We start from the raw sequence: 22,362 nt of genomic DNA on the forward strand, positions 1-22,362 counted from the left end.
CCCATGGCAGATGACACACAGTACAGTGCTCACCACGCTAAACCGTGCTGGTCTACGTCTGTAACACTCTCCCACTAGGCCAAGGATGAACCGCTAAAGACAAAGGAATTATCTGTTATCCATCTTTGTATTTCCCAGGTCTTAGCATGATGCCCGGCATACAGAAGTCATCTAATCAATGCCTCCTAATTGAATGAACGTGTGGAGAGATGCACACACATAAAAGGGCAAGGAGATGGGCCGGCTCTGGGGTCTCGCTCACTTTAAGAGGTAAGCTCCAGCGATGTGGGCCAGGTACAGGCAGATGTACTGGAGCTGGCGGGGGATTTCCTCCTGCAAACGAGAGAAGCAGACGGTGACCGTGCTCTTCCCTGACTGAAGACGCAGGAACAGAGGGGAGCACAGAGGGACGGGGTGAGCCAGGCCACTCCCCCCGCATGTCTTTAACACAGACGGTCCCAGGGTCCCAGGTCACACCAGAGGCCAGAGCATCAGGCCGCTGAAAAGCCTGAGGGCAGACGAGGCAGCAGCTTCAGGTTCACGGTCAGAGGGCGAGGTTGGGTTGAGAAAGAAGAGACAGGGACTGGGGAACAGGGCTTTTGGAAATAATTCAGAAGGAAGCTATTAAAAAAAAAAAAAAGACTGTGGGAAAGGCAAAATCCTCTCCAGCCGCTCTCCAGAAGATGAGATTTCGATTTCCCCCAGAGCCACATGTCCAGTGTGGGAGGCAGGAAAGAGACGGGCGCCGGTGCCCTCCTCTCCTGGAGGTCTGCATGGAGACTTCTACAGACTTCTGACTCGGCGCTTTACTCGAGCCGCCAACACGTCCCCATCGCCACCCAACCTCCGTGCTTCTAGACGAAGGGCCTGGGGCAGCGCTGGGAACAGCAGGAGGGGAGGGGAGACGAGTGGCCTCCAAGAGGGGGAAGTGAGTACTCACCTTCCGTACCTTCTGGAAGTAGAGCTCAGGAAGTGTGTGCAGCCAGTAGGCCAGCTGGCACAGGTAGAAAAACTTCACCTGGAAGCTGGAGACAAGGGAGTGAGTCACACAGGAGGGATGGAGACAAACGTCCCTGCAGGCTCTTGCCGAGCACAGGAAGGAGAGGTGAGGGCCAGGACTGTTAAGGAGCTGGTCCAGGAGCCAGGGAAGGAGGGAGGCCACAGCACTGCACCTCTGAGCCTGGGGACCCTGCTCCACAGACGAGGGCACTTAAAGGGCCAGAAAGTCCATGGAAAGAAACAAAAATGATGGAAAGAGTGCAGAAGGGGAGGGTCTTCCGCCTGCAGAAGGGCAGGCTAAGGGGGGAGCGGATTCTAGAGCACCGTCAATGGAGAAGATGGCGACACAGATACACTGAGGAATGACGCGTCTCAGAGCAAAGGCAGGCTGTGACTCAGCTGTGAGTCCTCTACTGTCGCTCTAAAGGGTCTCAGGAAAGGCAGAGTGGTCTCCTGAGGGAGGCGGGCTCAGGGGCCGTCCTCCTGGAGTCCCAGTGGCACAGAGCAGGGGAGGAAGGGGATGCTGCCTCTGAAGGATCACCAGCCATGGACGAATGGAGGGAAGATGTGACAACGTGATGGGTCGTCAAGAAGGTACAAAGCCCAGAGAACTTTATGGAGATACTCTGCTTCCCTATCTGTCTCATGTGGTTTGGGTACCTGCTACAGCCTGAATGTCTGTGTCCCCTCAAAATTCCCATGTTGAAATCCTGACCCCCAGTGTGATGGTATTAGAAAGGGCCTTTGGGAGGTGATATAGTCATAAAGCCAGAGCCCTTGTCAGTGGGATTAGTGTCCCTGCAAAAGTGGCCCCAGAAAGCTCCCTCTCTGCTTCTGCCCTGTGAGAACACAGCAGGAGGATGGCCATCTATGAACTAGGAAGCAGGCTCTCACCAGACACCAAACCTGCTGGCACCTTGAGCTTTGACCTCCCAGCCTCTGGAACCGTAAGAGATCAATTTCTGTTGTTTATAAGCCACCAGTGAGTGGTGTTCTGTTACAGCAGCCCGAGCTGACTGTGACATTGCCTCTGTGATGGGGGCTAGTGCAGACCACACTTCACCGTGGGATTCTCCAGTCAAGCACACTGGAGGAAGCAGCTCCCAGACAAGTCTCCTCCCACAGCACTGTGCCGCGACAGGCTGGTGTATGAGCCGGTCCACACGCCAGCTGGCCCTGTAGCATTCTGGCCACACTCTGGGAGGAGGAAGCCAGGGTCCAGCCCGCTCCTCCCCAGGGCCCGAGTCACGAGCATACTCACGGGAGGTACACGTGCGGGTAGTCTTCCCAGAGGCTCCTCGGGTTTGTTAAATATCCTTCCTGTAGTGGACGAGAAGAGACAGCATTTAAAGACGTGAACATGAGACTCCTGGGGTCTGGGCAGGCCCAGGGATCCAGGGTCAGGGATGCACCCAAGCCCCAGCTGCCAGAAAGAGGAAGGAACAGGAAGCGTGAAAACAGAGGACCTCCCTGTGGGACCCGCTGGCACCTGGCCGGTTTCTTTATTGTGACAGAGTCACGACAGAGTAGGAAAGCCCTGCTCTGGGGTCAGAAGCCCTGCGTCTGAACGTGGGTCACACACTCACTAGTTGCATCCTCCAAGCAAGTTAGTCTCCCTAAGCTTCAGTTGGCTCATCTGTAAAATGATGATAAAAATACTCACCCTCCCAGAGTTATTATTAGAAATAAATGTGACAGTTTATGTTGATGTGACAGTGTCTACTCTTATGTCTGGCATGTTGGCACTGAGGAAATGCTTGTAGAATGAATAAGCAAATGGACTCCAGAACTGCCGTCCACTGGGAAAATGAAAAGCTTAGTTTGGCTTTTCACATCACCATGAATAAAGAGAATGCAGGACCCCACAGGCCTCACCATGAGGCCTTGTCCCACAGGCCTCATGAGTACGACACTTGTCACACTGCATCACTGCAGCCAGTTGCCTCCATTAAGCTGCAAGTTTCTTCCTTCTGGGGTCTTTTCTTGCCCTTCTTTGTACCTCCTGCATCTAGCCCTGGGCCTCTTACAAAGTGGCAGGTCACCCGAAAACCCTCCCATCATAACACATCTAGAAATGCTGAATAATATCTAACAAATATTCTTTTAAACTCAAAGCTGAGCTCACAATAAGAAAGGGAAAACCCCTGGGACCCAAAAGGGACAAGGAGCTGAAAGCCAGAGCAGTAAGGTGGCGCTGTAGGGCCAGGGTGTTCCTGCCCATGTGGGGACAGAAGCTGGTGCCTTGCGAGGTGGAGGCGAGACCCTTGCAAAAAATCAGGACCCTCAAAGGGCTAGCACCTCAGAGAAAGAGTCGACTAGAAAGAGTCTGACAACCAACACAGGGAGATGAAGATGTCTGCTCACCCTGGACTCAGGATGAAAACAAAATATTATCCTGCGAGAATTTGTAACCTCGGGTTCACTTTCACCTGGGTTTGGGTTTGGAGTTGAAATTTACAGCACCTGTGTGGTCCAGGAACCACCAAGCTAAGAAATCAGTATTAGTAGTGTTGTGGGCCAGTGATACCTTTGGGACATACTCTCATCGGAGGATGTCCAGGATTCTCACACATAAAATCCTGCTAAAGATGAGTTTATAATCCAAGATTACAAAACACATGAGGAAACAATCCACCATGAACAAGAGTCGGCTGACTCCACAAGAGTCCAATAAAAACTTGTTGGTTGAATGAATCAATGAATGATGAATGCTTTAGAAAATTTCTGTCTTCTGAGGAAAAAGAAAAGGCTCTTATGTGTCACTCAGAGGTTAGATTAGTATGGCCTCATTTTAGAAACAGGGAAATGAAGGAACAGACAGGAAGGATCTCCTGAAAGGAGATGGTTTTTCAGCTGTGCTGCTGAAATCTCAGCTGCGCCACCAACCTCCTGTCCAACCTCGGCCAGGCTGCTTCAGCGAGTCAGGAAATAAACTGAGCTGGTGCCTCTGACAAGAAGGCTGAGACCTTCAGTGTTCACAGTGGGACTGAGGGCACGGGGCGGCAGTGCTCAGGAGGAGGGGGAGGCCAACAGGGTTGAGTGAGAAACCCTGGGTGGACTGCCCAGCGGATCCTCTGTTGTATTTCCAATGGAGGGCTGATCCACTCAGCCAAGTCACTGAACGTCCTTGGACACATGGAGTACAATCCACAGCCCCAACCCCACACCCTAGGCCCTCATTAGCCCAATGACCCAGCAGGTCCAATCAGGCACATGCACCAGTGTAGTCATGGTGACGTCTCACCCGAAACCCTCATGGCCTCCTTTCTACTCTCTCCTCACTCTTGTAGCCCTTTCTCCCCAGGTCATGCACAGAGGTGGAAGGTCTTGGGGCACTTGCGGGGTGGGAGGAGTGCCTTCCAACCCCCGCACTGCTGTCATCCCTCTCTCCTACATCAGAATGTGGCCCCGGGCACACGGCCATACACGGTCTGCCACCCTCGCCACCTCACGCCAGGGAAATCAGAGAGATGAGAATGTTCCTTCCTAGAGGAAGCAGCGAGGTATTTAAGGAGCAAAATGGTACTTCTGGGACTGAGGTGGGAGAGGAACTTCTACCAAAAAAAAAAAAAAAAAGTCTGGCCAAGGAAAGCAGCACTGAGAGAAATCTAAAGGCCAGATGATCTTGTGCTCTTCAACAGGAACCCTCCTTGGCTTGGCCCCTTTACTTGGGAGACAAAAAGGTCAAGACCTTGAAGCCAACAAGCCAAGAAAACTCCCTAGAAAAATGCTGCCTGCTTGCAATGTCCAGTCCATGGGGACTGTGCAGGAGGGGCTGGAGGGAGGGGAGCAGGGGGGCCCAAGGAAAAATGACTCACTGCTCTGAGAGCAGCCTTTTCCAGAGCTCAGGCCAGGCAGCTACCTGAGGGTGGCCTGGGCGGGGGGGGGGGGACACCCTCAGAGCCCAGGCATCCCAACTACCTGAGGCCACAGGGGGCCGAGTGAGGCAGAGGGAGCACCTGGAACCCACCCCAATCCCACCCACCGACAGGCAAAATAAAACTGGTTATTTCTGGAGGGAGAGATTTGAAGTAAATTTTTGCTTTCTTTCTTGAACTTTTACATATTGCTTACTTTTTAAAAAATGATCATCCATGATGCTTATAAAAACAATCAATTTGTTACTTTAAAAACTGTTGAAGGTTGGAGCAAGAAGACGGTTGCAGTTTATTCATTCATTCTCACAACCAGTATTCAGTGAGCACTTAGGACGTGCCAGGGACTGTACCAGGGATACAGGAGAGCATGGCGCCTGCTTGCAAGCAGCTCGGGGTCTAGTGGGAGAGACAGCAAAGAATACACATACAAACAAGAAAAAACACCATGGTGATGGGCATGGTGCAGAAAATATAAACTGAGGGGGTTCCCTGAGGAGGTGACATTTAGGTGGCGACTTGGATGGCAAGAAGCCAGCCAAAAGATGTCAGGGGATGGAGCATTTGATCAGAGGAACCACCGTGCAAAGCCCAGGAGGCAGGAATGCCAGGAGAGTTAGAGGAGCAGAGGCAAGACGGTGGGGCTGGGGCCAGTGAGACGAGACAGGCAAGGCTGCAGGGCCCAGAGTACAGAAGTGAGGAAGAAAAACAATTTCACTGCCAGTGGGATGGGGGCTTTTAAGCAGGGGAATGCATGACTGGCTGAGCAGTCTGGCTGGCTGAGCAGAAAATGGATTAGGGCGGGAGGGTACAGGAGTGGAAAGAGCCTCTTTCCAGAAGGAAGATATTCAGTGATCCAGGCAAGAGATGATGGTAGCTCAGACTAAAGATCAGCCAGCCTTGGCACTACTGACATCTGGGACCAGATAAAGCCTTTGTTGTGGGGACTGTCCTGTGCATTGTAGGAGTCAGCAGCATCCCTGGCCTCTACCCACTAGATGCCAGTGGCATATTGCCAAATGTCCCAAGGGGAACAAACTCTTCCTGGAGAGAGCCACTGGCCTGGGGGCGGCAGTGCAGGTAGAAAGCAGCCGACAGAACCTCACTGTGTCTGGAGGTAGAGGGTTGGCGGTACCTGCTGATGGACTGACTGTGGAGAATGAAAGAAAGAGAAGAATCAAGGAAAATTTGCATCATATAAAAAATATAATTTTTTAAAAAACCAGCTGTTTTTACTCCTTTTACAAAACTACCCTTTCTTCTTCGTTCACTTTCATCCCCTGCAGAATGGCTCACATGGAACAGGTGAGGGCCAGGAGCTACTTGGTGTCATTAGGAGTTGGGGTTACTGGAGCTTCCCAGGGTCCCCTTGGCTCCATTTCCTGTGGAAGATGTTGAGTGAGGAACTGGCTTTCACCATAACAGAAGCCTGTTCTGAGCTTCCTCAAGAAAAGTGCTACACACTCCCAGACTAATTAACATCACCATTTTGCAGCCCTTGAAGGCCCGAGAGAAGCAGAGAGAGCGGTTGAGCATTTCACACTCTGGAAGGGGTGTTACGTAACTTGGCTGTTGGCCTCCAATCCGATCTAATGTGTCACAGCTGGGGTGGAATGTCTGGATGTAAGGTAGAAAGGGTCAAAGTGATTCAGAGATGAGGCAATGCTTCTTCTGAAAGAGCAGTTAAATGAGGCACCCTGAGGCCGGTGTGCCTCAAAGCAGTTCAGGGTCTCCAGAGGCCCCATGAACCAAACGCCAAGCACTCGGGAGAGGTCTGGAATCCAGAAGCACCTATGCTTCCCAGGGCCAGGATGTGCGCTGCACCACGCCAAGGGGTGCTATTCACACAGACCACACTGGAAGTCACCCCCTGGGACAGAGGAACACCGCAGCCCTGCTTGAGAGGACAGTTCTGTTTAGGAAAACTGTTGTGAGATTAAATGATAATAGACACAAAAGCAATAATCAAAAGGACATGTCACTCCTGCTTTGAGAATATGAATTCAGCTCTCAGCTCTGCAGACAGAGTTCCTTAGTGCGTGAAAACTCCTCACTGTTGCTGAAGGACGGAGGAAGAGGAAGGGGGTGAGGGGTCAGTGGGAGGGAGGGAAGGAAATCTGTAAAAGGTGACACAGGGTTGCTGAATTTTCCAAGCCCTGAGCCTGGATTTCTCTCGGGACAATGCTAGCTCCTGAGAAAGAGACCAGGTTACAGACAGGCGGCGCTCCAGGGGGCTCTGTGTGTGTGTGTGTGTGTGTGTGTACTCATGTGCACTAATTAAACACTTCCGAGCACGACAAGCCTGGTCTGGTGACAGCGAACCCCAAAGGACTGTCCACGTTCCTTCGTATGAAGGAATTTTGCTGTATCAAAGGTTGCTTGAAGTAAGAGCCCTATTGCATAGAAAGGGGAGTAGACAAATTGTCTGGTCCTCTAGGCCTTTGTGGGAATGGCGTCAGCTCTCACAAGATCTGATCTACGGACACGGGGGTGTTGGCTTTGCTCGCAGAAGGACAAAGTCATAAAACAGAAAGTGTGCTGAATTTGGAACCAGACCCTCAAGTCCAACCCCTGTCCTTGACACTTCAAAACCAGGTGATCGGTGTCGGCCCAGTGGCGCAGCAGTTAAATTCTCGAGTTCCACTTTGGTGGCCCAGGATTCGCTCGTTCAGATCCTGGGCACAGACCTAAGCACGGCTCATCAAGCCATGCTGAGGTGGTGTCCCACACACAGCAACTAGAAGGATGTACAACTATGACATACAAATATCTACTGGGGCTTTGGGGAGAAAAAAAGGAAAAAAGGAGGAAGACTGGCAACAGATGTTAGCTCAGGGCCAATCAAAACATAAAAACCAGGTGATCAGGAGCACACTGTGAAATCTGAGCCTGGGTTTCTTCAATCCATCACACGGGTACCAGAATGAACATAAAATTTCTCTCATGGATAGCATTTGTAGGAGGGCCCTGTAAAACGATGCAGTGCTATGTAGATATACAGTATCATTATCGTAACACCACATTACAGCCATAACAAGTGTTTATTTTTGGACAAGGTGACTCTCCAGCTATAAAATGGCATCTATACAGTTTGGCCTCTCTCTCACTGCAAATACCACGAGGCTACAAAAATAGCTTCAGTTCTAAGAAACTGCCCCAAGTTTACATACCGCCCCTTACTCTTTTTCTTCCTCACTAAGCCCTTCGCAGACATCTCATTAGCAATCCACGAAGAGACCCACTGCCTGGCAGCCCCTCCAGCAGTCCCGAGGGCCACTCACCGTCACCACCACATAGAAGCACCATATCACCGAGCTGAGATGAAAGATGACCAGCTGTCCAGACTCATTGAACTTGCTGTGTTTAACCTTGGAGAGATGAAGCCGTTTGCTGATTTTCTAAAAAATAATAAAGAGAATCCTGCATATTAATATAAAAGTGTATTGGTACCAGGCATCGACTCCTGTTTTCTCCCCACGAAAGGGCTGAAGTTTGAAGGCAGCCATAATCCAAGTTATTCAGTGTAAGCCTACTGTGTGCATACAGTGCTTAGTTCAAGGCAAGCATTCTGAGAAAAAGCAAGATTAATGTCTTTAGCCTAGATGTAAAGAAACCCGCCCCCATCATGCTATGTACCAGAGACCCACAAGGACGCCATCTTGTCACAGCCCGGGCAGCTCTCTCCCGTGCGATAAATACTGCCGTCCCACGTGCTGACTAAAGGAGGCTGTGAGAGCGACAGAGACCAAAGTGTGGTGAGGGACATGGAGTCAACAGGACCAAAGAGGGCACACAAATTAGGGGGTGAACAGGTACAGAGCTGCAGTTTCCTCCAAGCAGCCCCCCGATCTCTGTCTCAGGATCCAGACACATCACTTACGTCTAAAATGTACTCTTGAACCACGGCGTGCAAGATGATGGTGATGAAGACGTAGAACGAGATTGTGACCAGGTCCTTGGGCCCGTAGTGGTAGTGCACAGTCTCGCTGTCTGTGGAGGTGACAAGAGCCCCGTCAGCGTCCCTGGGGGGAGCAAATGCTCTGGGACCCAAAACTGAAGAGAGATCTGAAACAGAATGTGCCATCGAATGCTTCCCTTTTGCTGTAACCCTAGACTTAGAAGAAAGAGTTCCTTCCCTAGAATCCTACCCAACCTGTGGACTTGGCCCTTGGGTGGCACCAACGGGGCAGGCTAAGGAGAACCAAGCCCACTGCATATCGTGATGACTACATCTCCTGAGCCTGGGCAGGAGGGTGCAGTGGTGACAGCCCAGGGTTGGAGACTGCCACCCTCCACCACTCCCTGGCTGTGTGACTATGGATAAGTAACCAACCTCTCTGAGCCTCAATTTCCTTCTCTATAAAATGGCACTGTAGTTATACTTTATTGAGGAAGCACAGCATAGGGGTTAAGTATGTGGACTCAGAAGCCTGAGTGTGTATCACAGCTCTGTCATTTACTTCCCGTGTGACTTTAGAACACCTCTATGAGTGACCTCTCTGTACCTCAGTTTCCTCATCTGTAAAATAAGGATAACAGTTCCTGTATCACAGGGTCATTGGGAGAATTAGATGACTTAATAAACGCAAAGTGCTCAGAACAGTATCTGGCACATAGTAACTGCTATCCATGAAGTTGCTATTATTCTTGTTGAGATTGGGCTATTGTGAGGATTAAATGAGACAATTCATATGCAAGATGCTCATCACAGTGCCTATAACCATAGTATGCACGGAATAAGTGGAAGTTTATTAAAATACTATTTAACAGTAATAAGTTAGCTAGAATCCCAGCTGTATAAGACTTGTAAAGCTCTGTTACCACAGCCTCTTTCTCCACGCACACAGGAGGATTTATACCTTCGTTCCAGTTAGCAGGCTGCAGGGTTGCAAGAGCTCCTGAACAGGGCCTGGCTCTCTGCTGCTCCCTAAACCCTCCTCCCCCAGGCAGACACACGGGCCGCCTTTCCAGCTGTGCTGCATTCAGGCTGAGTCACACACATGAGTCATCCCTCTCCGCCAGGATGCATTTACCAGAAGGTAGGCCGGGGTCGGTGAGTTTCAGAGTGGCCATGGAACCAAGAATTGCTGACTGGGCCACTCTGGGAGTCAACCCATAACCTCCCTCACCCTAGACTGGGAGAATGTGATGGTGGGCGGGGTGAGAGGGGGTGGCGGGGACAGTGAGCACATGAACTTTGAAATCAGACAAACTTTCCCTTTTCCTCTCCCTCCTCCTTTCCACAAAGACCTACCCTGTGAGAGGCACTGGGCCAACTGTTGAAATACGGAGATAAAAGACACCGCCCCAGCTTCAGAATGCACAGCCCAGCGAGGAGACTGACAAAGAAATGTACAACTACCTACACACGGGCACGCGGTACCAAGAAGTAAACACAGAGACACAGCGAGCCAGGGCAGGCGGGGGCCCGACTCCGGCTGGGGCGGAGGTGGGGGGCAGCAGGTCAGGATGCACAGGATGACACTGACACTCGGGGATAAGTCGGGGTAGTCAGGTGTGGGGGCATCGTAGGCAGAGGTGGCAGCGTCTGAAAGGCTGCAGGGAAAGAGGCTGGAGGGCTGGGGCGGCCAGGGCGGCAGTCGTGGTGGATGCTGAGGCCACTGTGAAGAGCCTGGGTGCCACGTGAATGGTGTGGACTTTATCCTGAAGGCAACGTGGAAACATCAAAGAATTCAAATTCCATAGGAAATGATGAAATTGGGGTTTTGGAACGTTTACTCTGGCAGCAGTGAATAGCATCGTGCCCACAGGTCCACACGAGGTAGGGAGCTCTCGCCACCATCCAGGTGAGGAACCACCATCCAGGTGAGGAACCACAGGGCCTGAATGAAGCAGGAGAAGACAGAGGGAGGGAGGGAGGGGCTGTCAGTGACAGAGAACTGGTAAGACCTGGGGCTGACCCACCAAAGGGGCGGAGACCTGGGGGGGGAGTCAGGGAGGACCGAGGACCGAGGAGAAGACAGACACTAGAGGTGGGAGGAGAGATGGTGGGTGACTCAGCCTCTCCTTTCTGCTCTGCCCACCCGTGAGGCCGCAGTACACTTTCCCTGCCTTCCTCATAAGGGAGGGTCAAAGGACACTAATTAGATGGCAGCATATTTTGAAACTATAAAATAAGCGAACACATGGACAGTTCCACCATCAGGACACATGGACAGTTCCACCATCAGGACACATGGACAGTTCCACCATCAGGACCAGCGTTATTAGACAAAATGGGACTTACAGTCGACAAACAAGCAGTCCAAAAGCAGTGAAATAACACCCATCTAGACTGATCTGTCCATTGTAAAGGCTATTCAGGGTCACCTGCCATTCTTCACCACGAATGCTATGGTTCCAAAGAGAGGTGACCAGAGCCTTAAATCCTCCTCAAAACAAGCATGAATGCACGAATTAAGACATTCTTCTACTCCTTCGCTGTTGAGAGCTACAGGCATGTTTGTTCATCAGCCAATAACCATGTGCAGGCTCTACAATGGGCGCTGGGGAGACGGCAGGGAACAAGGTGGGCACAGCCTTGCCGGTAGATGTTAGCAAGTACACACCAAATTCTCATACACCTAAGAACCAGAGGCCAAAGAACTACGACCCAACAACAAAAAACCAACAACCAGCTTAAAAAATGGGCAAAGGACTTGAACAGATATTTCTCCAAAGACGACATACAAGTGGCCAACAGAGACATGAAAAGATGCTCAACATCACTATCATTAGGGAAATGCGAATCAAAACCACAATGAAATACCACCTCAAACCCATGAGAATGGCTATAATTTAAAAAAATAGAAAAGAAGTGTTGGTGAGGATGCGGATAAATTGGAACCTTTGTGCATTGCTGGTGGGAATGTAAAATGGCGCAGTCACTATGGAAGACAGTATGGTGGTTCCTCAACAAATTAAAATAGAATTACCAGATGATCAGCAATTCCAATTCTGGGTATATACTCAAAAGAATTGGAAGCAAGGTCTCAAAGAAATATTTGTATTCCCATGTTCATTGCAGCATCATTCACAACAGCCAAAGGTGGAAACAACCCATCTATCAACAGATGAATGGAAAAATAAAAGGTGGTATACACATAAAATAGAATATCATTCAGCCTTAAAAAGGAAGGAAATCCTGTCACTTGCTACAACATGGATGAACCTAGAGGACATTAAGCTAAGTGAAACAAGCCAGTCACGAAAAGACAAATACTGTATGATTCCATCACAGGAGCTTCCTAGCACAGTCAAATTCAGAAACAGAAAGAAGAATGGTGGTGGCCAGGGGCTGGGGGGAGGGGGAACGAGGATTTGAGGTTTAATGGGTATAGAGTTTCAGTTCTGCAAGATGAAGAGTTCTGGAGGTTCGCTGCACCACAACGTGAATATACTTAACACCACCGAACTGTACACTTAGAAATGGTTAAGATGGGAAATTTTATGTTATGTGTATTTTACCACAATTAAAAAAAAAAAAACACTAGCGGCCAGGTGTGATAAGTGCTGTGACGTGGACTGAAGGCCGAGGGGGAAATAACAAGGAGCAGCAGCCCCACGGAGGGTGGTCGAGGAGGGGACAGGAAAGGGAAGCAGAAGCTGAGGTGTGCAGGGGGAGAGAGCTGGTGACGGCAGAGCCCCTGCGGGGAAGCTTCAGGCAGTAGAGGGATGGAGTGGAGTTGGAGAGCAGGGGTGGGGGACACTGCAGAGGTGGGAGGCCATATCACGAAGGGCCCCCTTATAGGTCATGGCAAGACATGTATCAACAAGGCAATGGAGGATTTTAGTTACATGCGTGTTTATAAAGATCACTCTTCCTGCCATATGGAGCAGGGGTAGTAGGGCAACGATGCCGGGAGAGCAGTTAGGAGGCGCCTGCGGGGATTCCAGGCCGGGGGGTACAGCAGCGGACGCCCTGCACTAGGTTGGTGGCAGAGCAATGGACAGAAGATACATTTGGAGAGTTGTGAGTGATGGAATCAATAGAACCAGCTGATGGACTGGCTCTGGGATGATTCACGAGTTCCTTCTGGAATCTCATCTGTACTCTGTAGCCCTCCACGGTTTCAGAATTCTACAGTGTGTTATCTTGTTTGATCCTCATCACCATCTCATGAGATGGGCAAGGAAAGTGGATGAAGAAACAGGTTCAGAAGTTAAGTGACATGGGCCATTTCTCAGCTCTCCCAGTGTCCGCACCCCAGCCCAGCCACCAAAAGCCACCTCAGGTCTACACGGCCGTCAGACCCTCCCAGGGCTACGTCCCTACTGGTAAGAAGCCACTCCCTTGATCTCTTTCTCCTGCAGTCACAACAAGTGCAGTCACACGCAAACACTCAACAGCTGTGCTTGGACTCAAATCCTCTCCATTGCTTCCCCTCATCTGCCATCTTCCTGCTTTTGAGCCGAAAGGAAATTCGTTTGGCTCCTTCTGCTTCCCACAGAGCTATGGAGGTTGGAGCTTTGTGTTCTCCCAGGAGGCTAGCAACAAATTGATGTTTTGGATTTTTTTCTTTTTAAATCTTGGATTGCTCACTAATTCTTATAAAAATCCTCTCATTACCCAAGTTGGAGCTCCCCTCTTTCAGCACCGCCCCTGTCTCACGTGAGCTCTCAACAAGAACGGCAATGGTGCGGTGATAACATATTACAAGTGTTGAGAAGAGTACGACTCCGCTCGTCTCTGAGCCATCAGACCAGGGAGGTGACTCTGGTCACAAGTCACAGCAAAATGCCTGCAGAGACCAGGTGGGTCACAAAAATGAGCAAAGTGGTCCAGGTGTCTTAAGACAGATCATTTCCACATAGCGGTCCGCTGCATTAAACAGGTAATAGTCTTCACTTCCATAATATACTTTCCACCATTTTTTCCTTAAACGTATCGCCCTCTTGGTCTATCTTTCACATTTCCACTTTGAGAAAGGAACATCCACTTTCTTTTTTAACCTTACTGAAAGAAAAATAACAGTTAAAACTGGGAAAAATGGCGACTGACAGGTAGTCTCAATGCCAGGGACACACTAGAGAGGAGTGGTGACTGTGGAAAACTGCAGAGTGCATGCCCCAAGGGGGTGAAGGAGGGAGTGGGGAAGGTGCTTTTCAGCTACTGTGGCCACGGGAGGGGTGCAGCCCCATGTGGACAGATTCTTGCTATTTCAAAAGCAAAGAGAGAGATCTTTACATGAAATCATCTGATTTAAAAATGTTGGTGACTAATTCAAAAATTTTAAAAACACTTTATGGGCCAACACCAAACTGGCCTAAGAAAACACATCTGTAAGCCAACTATGACCACAGGCCACCAATTTGCAATCTCCAGCCTAGATGACCCCTGACACCTTTCCAACACCAATATTCTGAGTCTTCTTCCTACACACCCCCATGGAGTATGTCAATACGCCCTCCTGTGGGAATTAACCCAGCTGCGGAAGAAAGCACTTTCAATAATGATCTTCCCACTGCAGATGAGTTATCCCATCGCCCATCAAAAGTGACACTTGCTTTGCTTATCTCTGATTACAGTTTGAAAAGAAAGCTAAAATAATCAATCAGAGCGTTGGCTGTTTTGACAACCTCTGTTACTGGCTGGCCCTTTTTGGGAGTAACATTCTTACTGACCTCCTGTTTTGCTTCCTATGACTAATAGATATTTTCCTGTTTCCTTTGGTGTCACCTGTAAACAGCTTCTCCTGTCTGCTCCTACATGTTCCCACCTCATCCCAATACTACTGGGCAGTCTCTCTCTGACCTCCTCCCTGTGGCCTGAGCTGGTTGGTGGCCCCTGGTTGCTGCAGTCCCATCTGCTTTCAGATCTCCTTCAAGTCCAGACATCTGCCAACGAGGCTTCTCCTTTGTCTGAAAAATCGGTTGTTTAAAGAGAATCACTGCACAGCCTGGATGCTTCTTTCTCTCTCAGTTTCCTTCTTCGCCATTGAAAATGTGGATTTGTAAAATTTACTTTCTATTGGTTTCTGTGCAGATGGCCACCTCTGTTTTCATATTATTTCGAATCTTTTACAATATATATAAATCCAGAACTTAGGTAGGAGAAAACTACCATAAGCAAAATCAAGAAGCAAATGATTACCTGGGGGAAAACATTTACAATTCAGATCATAAACAAAGAGCTAATCTTGCTAATTGTAAAGAGCTCCTAGAACTTGAGTATAAAAAGATAAAAAATCCAACAGAAGAATGGGCAAAGGATATGAACAGACAATTCACAGACAAAAGAAACAAAGATGGCCCTTACACATTTAAAAAGATGCTCAACCTTACACAGAAGAGAAATGCAAATTAAAACTACAATGAGATACCATTTCCTACCTATCAGATTGGCAAAAATCCAAGCTTGACAACACACTCTTGTGGAGACTTTGGGGGAAACAGGCTCTCTTTCACACACTGCTGGTGGGAATGCAAAGTGAACCACCTCTTTGGAAGGGCAATTTGGCAATTTCTATCCAGATTACAAATGCATCGGCCCTTTGATGCAGCAAGTCCACTTCTGGGAATTTATCTTATAGCCAGTACCTACCACGTTCCAAATGACACGTGTAGAAGGTTATGCACTGCAGCACGGTTTTTAACAAAAAACTAATGGAAACGACTCGAGCTGCTTTCACCTATAGGCGACTGGTTAAATAAACCATGGTTCTAATACACTGGGGCTCTCCAAGTGTGGCTGTGGCCCAACAGCGTCAGCATCACCCTCGAACGTGCTTAGAAATACACGTTGTTGCGTATCTACCAGGGCCTCGTGCATCAGACACTCAGAGTACGGCCCAGGAGTTCATGTGTCGCGGCATCTCCGGGTGACTCGGACGCACGCTAACATTGAAGAAGCACCGATGTACACAACGGAGCTGTTTTAAAAAATCAGACAGAAATGAAGATCAAGAGCAGGTAAAACTGGTCAGGAGACTTGGCAGAACAGTGGCTGCTTCAGGAGGGGTTGCTGACGCCGAGGGGCACGAGGAAGCTAGCGGCGCTGCATCTCGATGGAGGTGATGGTTACATGGGCGTACACACGGGTAAAACTTCATCATGCTGTACTCTTCAGAACGTGTGCACGTCACAGCACGCGTTCTCTCTCTGTAAAATCTCCGAAGAAAATGACAACACTCTACATATCGCTAAGATGTGATATCCAGGATACAGTACTTAGTGGAAAAAAGCCAGGTACAGAACAGAACACACAGTATTCCAGCTGTTACGTGAGAAAGGGGAGAAAAGAAAAATATGTATTTGTATTTGCATAAAGAAACACTGGAAGGTGAGGTACAAAATTCTGGAAGGGGACACAGGGGACAACAGTGAAGACCCACAGGGGATGGGAGTCAAAGGAACGGGGGGCAGGCTGCGAATAAGACTTTCACTCTGACTTTTCGTACAGGTTCATACTTAAACCTGTGTATTTTCTATTCAAAAAATATTTTTTTTAATAAATAAATCTTCAAATTCTTCCTGCTTCATACAAATAAAATTTTAAAAGTGGTGTCTTCCCTACTTCATTTCTCTATTTTTTCCCTTAGGGACCCAGACCAGGCATGACAAGACCTGAAGCTCATTTCTGGAGCTGCCACTTGCCTATCATGTGATCCAGGGTTGCTCTGCCTCAGTTACCGCTTCTGGACAATGGGGATGTACCATCTACCCTTTCTCACAAAGCTGTAAGGATGAAATAGATAGCTGACTTATAAACTGTACAGTGCTACACAACTAGATGAGATCATCATGACTGCTTCCAACAGAAGGAATCAGAAGCTAAAAGAACAGAACAGTCACCATGAAACAGACACACAAAAATACTCCCATTAGGGTGCTTAATTAGGACAAATAACACAAACGACAACTCTAAGCCATTTATGGGCCACTTGCTCACTGCCAGGCCCTGTAGTAAGCACGTCTGGTAAATGACATCCTGTACCCCTCACAGGAATCCTGAGTATTATCCTGTTTTACAGACACAGCAGTCAGAGACCAGGAGTGACTGAGCCCCCAGGACCTGCAGCTAGTTAGGGGTGGGCCAGAACCCTAACCATGGGGCTGATGCCAGAGGCCAAAGCTCACCGTCTCCCCACCAGGCCTCTCTCTGCTTCCTGCCTCCCCTTCAGATCACACCGAGAGTGCACTGGTTAAACCCTGGAGGCTTGCCTGCTCCCTGAGGTGCCAGGGAAAAGAAAGGGGTTGAGGACAGGCAGGGGGCACACAGCGTCGAAGGGGAGCATTCTGACCTCCACCCCTGCCCCGTCTCCCCAGGCTGCCAGGCCACACCTTCCGTGGCCTCCCAGCCTGGAAGATGTGGCCAGTGGCATTTGAACTACAAGCACTATCATGGTCCTCATACGCACACACGCTGGCTGTTATGCTTTGAATTATGGCTCCCCTGCACCCCTCCCCCGAAAAAGATATGTTAGAGTCCTAACCACCAGCACCTCAGAATGTGCCCTTAATTGGAGATAGGGTCTTTACAGAGGTCATCATGTTAAAATGAAGTCATTAGGGTGGGCCCCAATCCAATATGACTGGTGTCACTATTACGGGAAATTTGGACACACAGACAGACACGCCTAGAGGGAAGAGGATGTGAAGAGACACAGGGAGAAGACAGCCCTCCACAAGCTAAGGAGAGAGGCCTGGAACAGATCCTTCCCTCACAGCCCTGACACTCTGCCAGCACCTTGATCTTGGACATCCAGCCTCCAGAACAGTGAGACAATAAATTTCTGTTGTATATAAGCCACCCAGTCTGTGGTACTTTATCATGGCAGCCCAAGCCGACTAACACACACACACACACACACACACACACACACACACACACACTCACATATGCCCTCTCCCTCCGTCCCAGGCTGCCCAGAGAATTGAAGATCTAGCTGAGGAATCTTTGAAGTCACCATTCTAACCCCATATTGCATGATTTGGAATATATTTTCTCCAGTTTTACAGAAAGGTAGAAAAACAAGGAAAGGATCATTTTAAGATGTAAAAATGTGGCAAAAATGAGAAATGTAGTGAAAATGAGAGAAGTGTTAAAGAGAATTTGGAAATAAAAGTGCCTAGCTCCTGAATAGCTTTCTTGATGTTCCATTCCTTTTTATAAGGCTGTAATCCTCCCTCTGGCCTTCAAGAAAGAAATATAGCAATAACTGCTTGGGGCCAGGCACACGCTCGGCCCCACTGCGGTTTACACGGCTGAGGCTTCCACACACACCCAGCCTGAGTGGACAACGGGCAGCACGTGAAGAAGGCCGACAGCAGGGAAAGGGGTGAACTTTCTTTTATTAATTCATTGAGAGTCATAAAGGATAAATAATGCCTCAGGATCACATACCAAAAAAGTCTAAAATCATGGTCTTTTTTCAAAATTTGGATTAAAATAACAATGTCAACAAGCCCATTATTAAATTAAGGACAAAAATTATTTCAGTAAGAACAACTGAGTAAGAAAAAAATTATCCTAGCTAGATGGGAGAAGAAAAGATCTGATCAGGAGAAAAGGGAATGGGAAGGAGTAAAATGAGGGGTGGGGTCCAGGTCAGAGGGTCTGTAGGAGGGAAGGGAAGGAGGATCCACCAGGAGGGGAGACCCTGGGAAAGGCAGCAGGAGGCAGCAATTCAAAGCAGCCATTGGCAGAGTTCTGGCCGCTGTTCCTGCCCATCTGGGCTGATGAACAATCAGCCCAGCAACTCAGGGGTTCTACCCACTTCAACCTCTGGAAGGTCACACTGAACAGGGTAAATTCTCTGGGCTGTAACAGGGAATTGGACAGAGTCAAGTCTAGGCTGGAAGGCGACACTCCTGAGGTGCTGGCTACATGGATGTGTTCACTTTGTGAAAATTCATCAACACTTATGGTTTGTCCACTTTTTCACACAATTGTTACACTTAAATAATAAGTGCTATGGTCTGAATGTTTGCGTCTCCCCATAACTCACATGTTGGTATCCTAACGCCCAGTGTAATGGGGGTGAAGGTGGGGCCTTTGGGAGGTGCTTAGGTCACGAGGGTGGAGCCCTCACGAATAGGATTAGTACCTAAGAGACCCTACAGAGCTCCCCAGCCCCTTCCACCATGTGAGGACACCACAAGAAGTCTGTGACCTGGAAGAGGGCCCTCACTTGACCGTGCCACACCCTGAGCTTGGATTCCAACCTCCAGAACTGTGAGAAATAAATTTCTATTGTTTATAAGCCACCCAGACTGAATGGACTAAGACAGTAAGTTTAATATGGAATTTCTGTTTACTGGGGAAAAACATCAAGTGCAGGGCTGGCCCTAAGTCCTGGATCAGAGGCTCCCACTTCTTCAGATGGCTGACCAATAAGGCCGGGGACACTGAGGACTCTGGTTTATTTTCTCTCCTTCATAGACAGGACCTTAGGGTCAAAGGGTTTCTTAGTGGCTGTTTGGCCCAAGGGACTGGAACAGAGCCAGGTCTCTGCCTCCCTGGTTGAGTCCCCCCTCTGCCCACCACCCCATTTGAGAAAACCAACCTTCCCACAGCTTCCCTGGGCCCTAGTGCTGCATGGGGTGTGAGCAGCCCAGCCCCTCCCCTGCCCTTACTGGTGTATCCCTGGGAATGTCAATCAACCCTCTGCGCCTCAGTCCCCTTGGTGTAAAAGGATCAGGCCGAGCTACAGGAGTCTCAGGTCTCCTCCAGCTGGAGAGGCTACAGGTCTGGTTGGTAGCTTTCGTCTGTAATCAAGTAAGGCTTCCATCTCCAGAGCCACCGCTGCCCACCTATCTCTTCTCTCTTTTGTTGCCTACAAGCTCATCTCACAAAGAGGCGCTCAGTTTGCTATGTGGTGCCAATCTTTCAAGGTCATGACACAAGTATGAGACAAGATGAACTCCCGCCGGCCAGCACAGGGAACAAAAACACACTCTGAGCTTTGGACAAAAGGCTTTGGCCGAATGAAACCTTAAAACCATCTGTCTGAGGTTTTTTTTACGAGACAGTGTGTCTCATCCTACAGGGGCCGTGAGAACAACGGCCAAGCTATGGTGTGGGAGGCCCCCGGGGTTTTCATCTCCAGCTGCAAAATGCTACACAGCAGCTGGTGGCGATAGAACCATGGAGACCAAGAGAGCCAGCGGATGGGTCCTTGTCACATTTGATTACTGCAGAGCAACCCCCCTCTTGAAGAGTCCTCACTCTCAGCCTTCTTGTTCTGGGTGGGCAGCCGCGGGTGGGCTCAGCAAAATGAAAGCTACCAACTCCTACCCACACTGCCTTATAAACGTGTCCATGAGTTCTGAGGAAGCGGCGGGCCCAGCCCGAAACCAAAGCCACCCACTGATACTCCCCACCTCAGACCAAACAGTTATAGAAAAACCAAAATTGGAAGAGAACAGAAAGATGCAAATGAGTTCTGGATTTAGCAGGCTTCCCTGTCTCACCTGTGGGGTTAGAAGCACCGGGTCATTTGAAAGCCCACCTGGAGCTTGTCACCCAGGGCCCTTAAAGCAGTGCTTCTCAGATTTAACGGGCACAGGAACCAGCTGAGGATCATGTTAAAACGAAGGTTCTGGAGCAGTAGGTCTGCAGTGGGGCCTGATAATTTGCATTTCTAACAAGTTCCCAGGTGATGCGAATGGTGCGGGTCTGCGGACAGTTTGAGCAGCAAGTGCACCGGAGGCCTCGCAGGGCTTCCTGTCTTCAGGAGACGCTGGGGTTGAGACAGTGACCATCGGCCTCGATTTGGCAGATGGGGATGGAGACTGAGATATTAAGTGGTTTGCACAAGACAGTTCAGCAAATTAGTGGCACAACCCAAAACAACTTGGTAAATGCTTAGCGTGTTTGGGGTCACCTGTTCTGGATCAGAAGGGAAGCCAGCAGGCCTTGAGTCTGTCTACGGAAAGGATCAAACCTCTATCCTTTGCTGAGCTTTTACATTCTGTATATTTCTGGCCATAATACTAGATAGTTTATGGTATTTTAATCAGAAAGACTCAGAGTGTCTAATGGTGAGACCGGAAACCTGACACTTTATTCCTGGCCAGAGCTGGGCAGGGTGTACAGTTGCCAGATAAAATGCAGGATGGCCAGTTCAACTTGAGCTTCAGATAAACAAAGTATAATTTCTAGTATAATCATGTCCCATGCATAATCTAGGATATACTTACACACACAAAAAAAGTATTCACTGTTTATCTGAAATTCAAATTTAACTGGTGGTCCTGGATTTTATTTGAGGGACTTAGCAGATAACAGGGTGGCAGGTGGGAATAAGGAGCGAGGGGGTTTGGTAACAAGGCACATTTCCTGCTTCATCGCTGTCCACCTTCAAGAAAACCACAAGGACACAGCGTGGCAGGCTCTCCACCAGGATGTGCAACTGTGCCGTCTCCTTGTTTAGTTCCTAGCTCTGAACGGAGCTTAATCTTCTGAACTAGCTCATTATAATGTGACAAAATCATACATCGATAGCTGGTGTCATGAGGTGAACTGTGTCCCCACAAATTTCATATGTTCAAGTCCTAACCCCCAGCACCTCAGAATGTGCCCTTACTTGGAAATCACCTAAGGGCAGATGTAATTAGTTAAGATGAGGTCACAGTGGAGTAGAATGGGCCCCTAATCCAACAGGACTGATGTCCCTATAAAAAGGGGGAATTTGGACACAGAGATTGACAAGCACACGAAGCAAATGCCACACGAAGATGGGCGTTATGCTGCCACAAGCAAGGAACCAGGAGCGAGGGTTGAGGACCGGGACAGACCCTTCCTAGAGCCTTCAGACAGAGCGTGGCCCTGCCGACACCCGTGCTGTGGACTTCTTGCCTCCGGAACTGTGAGATGATAAATTTCTCCACCCAGTTTGAGTTTAAGCCGCCCAGTTTGTGGTGCTTTGTCACCGCGGCCTGATACACAAACGCTGGGGGCTGAAGAAGTGGGGAGAGAAGGAGAGGCGGTGAAGCAGAGCAGGCGAGGAAACACGACATCACCACGAGCTCTTTTCCGTAGAACGCGATCCTCAGCGAGGGAGGACACGGGATTTGGAGATGGTAGACCGCTTTGTCTGGGGATAGTCACTGCTCTACTGAAATTCAAATTTTAGATATGGAGTCGAACAAGTTACACGCTGTTTAAAGAAGAAACCTCAGAAATCAGAATTTACCCAGGTTATGCAAAAAAGGATACCTTCCCGAGCACTTCCAGCCTTAAAGAGATTTGGGGGAGGATTTTAAAAATCACAGCCTCAACAGAGCCGTTATTGTGAACTTTCTCCCACGAGAAGTTTGCTTTCCTTCAGTACTTACAAACCAAATATTACCATCCTGGGTGCGTGATTAAGGAGCTCAAAACGAAATTAAGCAGGCTATTCCGATTCCGTTGTCTCTCTTGATTATTTGCTTGTCATATTTCAAATAGCCCCGAATGGCAAGATTTAAACAAAAGATAGGCTCTTGAGCAATACTTTATCCTCTCTTTCCAAAGTAACTGAAACCTCCTCAATCCAGTATGGAC

The 22,362-nt window shown here is 49.1% G+C and overlaps 1 protein-coding gene across 2 annotated transcripts in view; it reads right to left on the reverse strand.

The window, feature by feature from the left end:
• The window catches only part of TRAM2 (translocation associated membrane protein 2), a 76,041-nt gene that overhangs the window by 10,554 nt on the left and 43,125 nt on the right, over positions 1–22,362 (reverse strand). The window contains exons 3-7 of one of the 2 annotated variants that reach the window (XM_087438710.1): positions 8,755–8,939; positions 8,156–8,272; positions 2,261–2,319; positions 941–1,025; positions 263–333 (exon numbers count right to left, since the gene is read on the reverse strand). In XM_087438710.1, coding sequence (XP_087294836.1) covers positions 263–333; positions 941–1,025; positions 2,261–2,319; positions 8,156–8,272; positions 8,755–8,939 — 517 coding nt within the window. The remainder of the gene's footprint in view (positions 1–262; positions 334–940; positions 1,026–2,260; positions 2,320–8,155; positions 8,273–8,754; positions 8,940–22,362) is intronic. The other variant, XM_087438711.1, reaches the window with a different exon arrangement.

Source organism: Ceratotherium simum, chromosome 13, assembly GCF_057802395.1.
Source record: "Ceratotherium simum simum isolate JZ-2026a chromosome 13, ASM5780239v1, whole genome shotgun sequence".
In the NCBI taxonomy this organism is placed as follows: Eukaryota; Metazoa; Chordata; class Mammalia; order Perissodactyla; family Rhinocerotidae; genus Ceratotherium; species Ceratotherium simum.